Source organism: Sparus aurata, chromosome 6 (genome assembly GCF_900880675.1).
Source record: "Sparus aurata chromosome 6, fSpaAur1.1, whole genome shotgun sequence".
In the NCBI taxonomy this organism is placed as follows: Eukaryota; Metazoa; Chordata; class Actinopteri; order Spariformes; family Sparidae; genus Sparus; species Sparus aurata.
The window spans coordinates 21,837,817-21,845,533 of NC_044192.1; the positions used below are offsets into that span (position 1 = coordinate 21,837,817).

Sequence of the window (7,717 nt, forward strand, 5' to 3'; positions counted from 1 at the left end):
TATTTGACCAACAGACACATACACACACACACACACACACACACACACACACACACACACACACACACACAGATTCCTTGTATTTATAGATAGATAACTAATGCAATTGGTTCATTAAACATATTTGTGGTTTTCACAGTAAAAAATCTAACTTTTTCCAACTCTGATTTTATGTTATTTTGTGATTTTAGGTCCATAGTGTTAATATAATATGTAAAAACGAAAAAATAACTGTACAGTCACACATGTGAGGTTGTGCTGAAAATAATGACACCAAACAAGGCAAGGTATATAGTTTTTAAGGTGAAATATAATGGTATAATCAAAAGAAGTCAAAAACAGCCAATTATATCCCTGACGTCCCACCTTCAAACACAACCTCATTTGGCCATCCATGAAAAAGCTCCCACTTTTCTATAGGAATACATGCTTCCTACGGGCAATGCACTAGTACTTAAATATATCACTGCTCAAGGCTGCCCCCTTCTGGTAGTAACTTGTCACCGCAGGATCTTCTTCCCTGTCTCAGTCACTCATCACATGTAAATATGAAGTCCATCAGTAACACTCACCCTCAGCTGATGAGACGGGTCATACAGAAAATGGGTTTATTTGTAATACAGCAGGATTTTTGTTTTGTCGTCTTACATCACATACAGATGTCTCCTTGCATTCAGCACTGAAACATGGTTCTTCACCGTTTTTAAAATCTACATGTGTAACTATAACGGTACAGAATGAATCATCAGAAGTTACTTTTATTATCTTTTTGTTCGCACATAATTATCATTGTTTCACAGACACAGTCTACATCGAAGTTTCTTTACACCCCAAAGAAAATACAAAATAAAAAATAAAATAAAATCTACCACCATATATGCATCAAGTATACTGGCAAAAACTAAAAAAAGGACAAAACCTTTACCTAATCATCCTGAACTGTGGTGCAAAACCCGCCTATTGAGGGCATAGAGAAATAAATCTGTAAATCATTCTTTATAGATAAATATATGTGAGCTAAAATCAGAAACAAACGGAGGCTGAGAGGAAAATCAATTTGAAGTCAGCACTGAATATAAGGCCACGAAACCCAAAAATGATTAAACTTAACGATCTAACACACGATAGAGTCGGAGTATGAACAATGCACTTCGTCACCTGGCGGGGTGGATTTACAGTGTATTGCACTGTCACTGGTTTTTATGGCACAATGAACTCCTCTCATTGACAGAAGTCAGTGGATTCTGCTGGTATCAGTGGCGACGCTGTGACTCGTCTGCTGTTCACAAGTGAATGAATTTGATCTGCTCACCCCTTTGCTTTACTTTCCCATAATTACGCCGGCACATCACTGAAATAAAGGAATATATGCGTATGTGTCAAATAAATATCATTACAGCCATATATAGATTTATCGACAATATTCACATTCAGTAACACAGCAACAGAATCATCATCCCACCACCCCACCACCCCAATATGCACGCAAGAGCAACCTGGACAACACATGGAGGCAGACATGAAGCAGCAGCAGCATCATTAACCTATTTTCACCATTTTACACATCAAAAAAGACCATAAAGCTGTACTATGCCGTATTTAGTGCGTGTTGACAACTACTTGCAGAAAATCAGTGGTTCCTGTTAGTTTTTCTGCATCCTACTGTAAACAGCTGCAGAACACGATGAGAGCAGGTAGAGAACGAAATAAACAACCCTACACACAGCGTCAACATCCATGCAGCTCAGAGGATGGAGAGAGGATGCAACAATGTCAGCATGCAGTTCAGGCAGTCGAGGACGTGTCGAGTGTTTTTTTTTAAATATTCAAAAAGGGGGGGGCGGCTTTCACGCGGGGAGTAGAAACACGCCACAGATATCAAAAGATTTCCAAAAACGAGGCAGTAGAGAGGACACGTGACAGAGCAAGCTCCAGTCCTGCTGTCTTTTTGTTGTTGTTAGGTTGTTCACGACTAATACTGACTAGGGCTGCCCGCACAGACACATACAGCACAGCACATGTGGGTACAAACTCGGTCTGAGTATCAGAGTGCCTCAGCATTGCTCACAAAAATTAACAAGGGAGAACAAACCATTAATTGTTAAGCTGTGATTGTTCTCAAAAAAATGTCTCTGTTACCCCCGTAGGATAGGAAAAGAAATACAAACAAACAAACAAACAGGGAGTGCAACTGACACAGAACAGTTCTTTGCATGGACGACAGAAAAAGTCACATTTGACTCGTTGCTGACTGGGTGGAGTCACACATGACTTGGTACAGCACCTAGAGACTAACATACAGTACATTGCACCTAAGGACAAGAGGTGGACACAGGAAAAAGCAAGTGTCTGCTGTGATTGCTTACGGTTAGTGTGCATTCTTGTGTGTGTGCGTGTGTGAGAGAGATGTTAAATATGAAGTATGTGAGAATCTGTTTTTTCAATAAGCGTTGAGAACCTCAACAGAAAAGCCTAAAAATCACCCTCCCCCCAGACCCCATGATCTTGCTTTTGTCTTATCAATCAAAACCCTTGATCCTAACAAGGACCCACATTCCCTCCCAAAAAACAAAGAATAGCTTGGACTGTTGTGGTCGCTGGCTGCTTTTTTCAGTTTCCTTCTTATTTCTTGTTTTTGAGTTGATTGGCCAGCCAATCAAGACCCTCATAGAGGCCGTCGCCGCTGGTGGCGCAGGTGGCCTGGATGTACCAGTTGCGGTGACGCAGGGAGTGTAAGCCCAGCTTGTCTGTGATCTCGGCAGCGTTCATGGCGTTCGGTAAGTCCTGTCGAACGGAGAGACAGAGAGTTCAGTGAGGAGGGAGTAGGTCAAGCAACAGGGTACAAACACACATGGGTGAATATCGGCATATGAGCACTTTACTTATGAGTGACCATCCCTTTAATGGTGAGGCTTTGTAAAGGCCAGGCAGCTGATGTCTTTGTCGTATTTTGATCGTGAATTAAATTTCCCTGGATTTTTTTATTTTTCACCTTGGTCTAGTCGTTTTATGACATTTTAATGCAGAATTGTTACGTAGTATATCTTGAATTGCAGCCTTAGTAACGTGCAGTATTACAGAGGAAACTTACATGGTCAACATTTAGAGGAGTAGCTAAACCCAGAAGCTGGATAGCTTAGCTTAGCTTGGCACAAAGACTGTTATCAGGAGGAAACTGCTGCTCTGTCCAAAAGGAACAAAATCTACCTACCAGCACTTCTAAAGCTCAATGATTCACATGTAGCATTGTATTTGTTTAATGTGTAGAAAACTTCAGAGAGGGTTGTGAGGCGGACTATTTGTGGCCTTGGCGCAGTTTTTAGTATAGCAGCTAAACTAACCAGCTGCTGGCAGGAGCTTCATATTTGAGGGACAGATATTAAAGTGGTATAAATCTTCTCATCTAACTCATTGCAAGCAACAGGAAGAAAATGTACACTGAGATGATAACAATCCGTTGCAAAATGAGTAAATCGCCTTGTTTAAAGTACTGCAAAGCTACTTTTTATCCACAGTGAGAATAGGTTGGTTAACTACTGATATAATAAATCATATAGGAAAGGCTGTATGTTGAAAGCTGCATATCTACATTCGGTTAGGTGAGTTCTTTAGTTGCTAGATTTTGATATTAACATTTAGCTGTCATTATTCTGTTATCACCTAAACATTGTCAGCTCTACAGAAGATTCAAAGGCAACACTTTTGATAACTGAGTACAGGCCAAGACAGCGTTGGCTGGGAATGTTTTCACTTTCTTAGTCTGTGTTTGTCATCCTCACAAAATGTGATCCTGGAGACACCTTTTGTCGCAGGAACTACCAAAGAAGCGATTTTGAGTGTTTTGCCAGGTGTTATTTGTCTGTCCGTCTATTTCTGTGGACACATTTTTGTCAGCTTGACTGCATCACAAGATACAGTCACAAATCTTTACAGGTGTGCAGTTGAGATTAAAAGAAAAAAGACAGTGAGGGCCTGGAACTACGGAGGGTGGAGGTAGAAATGGGGTCACTGTCCCCACTTTTACGCCCCTAGCCCGCATTTGTTTTAAGTTGAAGATCCCTGTAACCGAGTTCCGATCATTTCTGTCCACTCTACTGCAGCTGGGTTTGTTTTCTGTCTGTCTCTGGACATCGACTGAGATTTTTGTCAGTGCAATAGGATCACAACCATGCAAAATACATTCAGGGAACTTTACAGGTGTGTGAGTTTGAAGACAGACATAGCCTGAGCAAGATGGCTGGAGTAGGACCGTGTTTTCGCAGTGAATTGCTTCAGGATGGCTGAAAAATTCTCAGTTTGAGTCTTGTCTAGTGTGAGGATTTCTCTATTCTATATACATTTTAAAAACTTAAATTTGTCTTTGAATTCATGGAAACTGTAATGAATATTTTTCACTGCTTTTTTATAAAATTATGTCCAAAACAATACAAAATTAAAAATAATCAACACAATAATTGGCAGATGAATCAATTATGACAATAATAATAATAGTTGCAGATGTAGAGAGAATGACTACTGTCAGACTCATGTGGATGTATGTTATGCAAATCAAAGGTGTTAATGAGGAAGGAGGAATATACGAGGTTTGGTTTTGATTTCTTTCATAACACTGGTGTGATTTGACCCAGATTATTGCATGTGTTTATCTTTTTTGGTGTCGTTGTCATGGTTTCTGTATTCTTGTTCCCTATTCAGCTGAGCCACTGTTCCTCTCTGATTTCCCTTCCTCCTTTTTCAGCTTTCTTTCTTTTCTGTCTCTTTTTATAAACCCATAAGCCATAAATTCTAAGGGATGTTGTTTATTTTTTCTTCATCCAAAACATCTCTTTCGATCTCTTTATCTGCTGCATCAAATTGTAAATGTACACAAACCTACAATGAAAATGCATTAGATGATAAACACACTGTACTGTTATGGTTTCTTACCTGCTTGTTGGCAAACACAAGGAGGACTGCATCTCTTAGTTCGTCCTCGGCCAGCATCCTCATCAGCTCCTCTCGTGCTTCATTCACACGCTCTCTGTCGTTACTGTCCACCACAAAGATTAGACCTGAAACAGGGAGAGGACTTAACTAAATACATCACATTTCAGAAGAAGAGAAAAGGCAAGTGTTACCCTTTGATTAGCTCTGCTCACCCTGTGTGTTTTGAAAGTAGTGTCTCCAGAGAGGGCGGATCTTGTCCTGCCCACCCACGTCCCACACAGTGAAGCTGATGTTCTTGTACTCCACCGTCTCAACGTTAAACCCTGAAAACAAGAGCAACATGTAAAGTAAACACAGCGGGCATGAAGGTACTTTAAAACAAACGCTATTGCGACTGTGCACATACCAATGGTTGGGATTGTGGTGACTATTTCCCCCAGTTTCAGCTTGTAGAGGATTGTTGTTTTTCCTGCAGCGTCGAGCCCCACCATCAAGATCCTCATCTCTTTCTTCCCTATGAGGCTCTTCAGCAAATTCCCGAAAATGTTCCCCATGATTCAAACGGAGTCGTTAAACCTCAGCGTGTGGCTACAATCCTGATTTCCAGATGGCTTTCTGTGAAGATTTGTAATCGTCCAGCAGGGATAGATTATGAAGGAGGGCTGAAAGGATACAGAACAAATAACCATTTACTAACACTTCTGTGTGCGTCGCCACAACACAAGGTAAACATCCAATGAAAGCTGCTGTTCGGAATTATTACTGTTGAAATAAACTAAACTCTATAAGAACTTGGTGAAATAATGCCGAAAAACACTACAGCTCACCTTTCTCAAAAAAACAATGCAAAAAAAAAACTACACTAACACGCCAGGAAATCTCGCTTCTAAGTGCACACCCCGAGACAGGTGCGAGTTATGCTAATCGCCCACAGTCATCGTCACAGAGAGGGTGAAGGAGATGGATGTCAGTGCCATGACTCCAGGCTGCAGCACAATCTGTTCAGACCCTTCACGCTGCTTTTTTTTTTTTTTTTTCCTCCTTCAAATGTTAGCCTGCAACAACGCCAAGCCCTCGGAGCACATGCAAAATGTCCTACATTACCGGGCATGCCTTAAACACATTAAACTGAAATCCACCGCAAAGCCAGATGGCCTGAAACAGGGACAAAAGAACATGTTACCTGTGCAGTCTATAGGGAAACTATCTTAAATATTGTGAGGTGCCAGAAATGTAGAATAGAAGTGAAATACAATACTCTCTGAAAGTGGAACTACACATGTAACAAAGCTATCTAAATCTCAAAGGTCCCACTTACTGTCTTTCTGAGATTTCTACCACTCAATACTATGACATCACTAACTTCCTTATCCATTTAATTTCCATCAGTGTATTCATTTAATTGTCATCATATGAAGTGTTGAACAGGTTGGACGTCACTCAGAGGTCTGGGACCAGGTGAGCATCCTGTAGTCCATATCACAAATGTGTGTAGAGATGCACCTGTAAGTAATGCAATGTCCTCAAATGATGTCTTCCAAATGTACAAACATGTCTGGGACATTGTGCTGTATTGGGTTTATGCCAACGGGAATGCCAAAGTCACTGCACATACTTTGAATAGTAAAGTATGTATATTAACTGTATTTTAAGGTGTTAACAAGAGACAAGGTGGCTCAGTTTATACTATACATGTAAATCCTTAGAATAAAAGTGCATTTGTCCTTATTGTCCTACAACAACAGTGTGGGATTCATATCAGTACCAGACTCATTAAAGTGGAGGTATAAGATAAAACACAGACACGTGAAGTGTTCAGTAGGTGGACTTGGGGCTGACAGCAGCCCTGTCCATGGTGCTGAAGGGGAACGCCACACTCTGACATCCAGCGCACATCCTCTCACACATGCGTTCACACGTTTAAATGTGACCTCTTAAGATGGTGATTATTGTGGGAGCAGGGCCACGATATTCCGGCCTGATCATGTAAATCCAGCTCCGGCTGACTCAGGCTACGTTAGCCAGGATGCTACGGTTGGTAGGTAACGTTACGGCTATCCTGCCGTTATTAGCCGTGAACGTCGGCCCCGCATTTATCTCCGCTGTAGCTCAAGATCCACACTTATATTCCTCTTCCAGTTTTGGAAAATTTCCCCATTATCTTATATATTAGAAACCCATTTATCAGTCGAGTTTGGCTTTCAGTCGCTGGGGCGATGAGGCGAAACGGTTGCTAGCGTGTCTGCCGTGCCGATCCACCCCATTCATCCATCCGCTCCTCACCTCAGCGGGCGTCCTGCTGCCAGCGAGCCGGCCGCCGCTGCTTCAGCACGGGCAACACTGAGTTCACACTACCGCCACAGGACGGCCAGCAAACACTATATTATCTCGCAAACTGCCTGGACCTACATGTGTATTAAGGATGGTGGTGCCAGGATCCTCACTTACCTTTGCTGAGTAGACCTCTACTAAATGTCTCACGGTATTTTCCGGGGGACAACGCAGCAGTGCACGAGATCTCGCGAGAATATCAGGAAACCGGAGCAGAATTTTGGTGAAAAGACCGTTTGAGCAACCAGGTTTGTATGTAGATCTGTGAACGATTTGGATAATTGTAAGACCTTATCTGACTTATAAAAGCATTATATTTATACATACTGTGTATCAAACAGTGTCCCAGTTAAATGGACTCACACAGGTGAGTGACTTGGCTCTCCCTGTTTGCCCTGGTCTGTGTCTGCCTACAGCAAAACTCAAATACTACCCCAGACATTTATTCTACTTATTAGTT

At 41.6% G+C, this 7,717-nt stretch overlaps 1 protein-coding gene across 2 annotated transcripts; it reads right to left on the bottom strand.

Annotated features, from left to right (window-relative positions):
* Positions 1-591: 591 nt before the first annotated feature.
* LOC115583486 (ADP-ribosylation factor 3) lies at positions 592-7,509 on the bottom strand. Of its 2 annotated transcripts, none has more exons than XM_030420372.1 (5): positions 7,375-7,509; positions 5,333-5,588; positions 5,139-5,249; positions 4,927-5,051; positions 592-2,784 (listed from the first exon to the last, which is right to left on the bottom strand). In XM_030420372.1, exons 2-5 carry the CDS (start codon positions 5,478-5,480, stop codon positions 2,623-2,625), a joined length of 546 nt encoding a protein of 181 aa, XP_030276232.1. In that variant the 5' UTR covers positions 5,481-5,588; positions 7,375-7,509; the 3' UTR covers positions 592-2,622. The 2 variants fall into 2 exon arrangements, with proteins under 2 accessions (XP_030276232.1, XP_030276233.1); XM_030420373.1 differs by lacking the exon at positions 7,375-7,509 and adding an exon at positions 7,210-7,341.
* Positions 7,510-7,717: the final 208 nt, after the last annotated feature.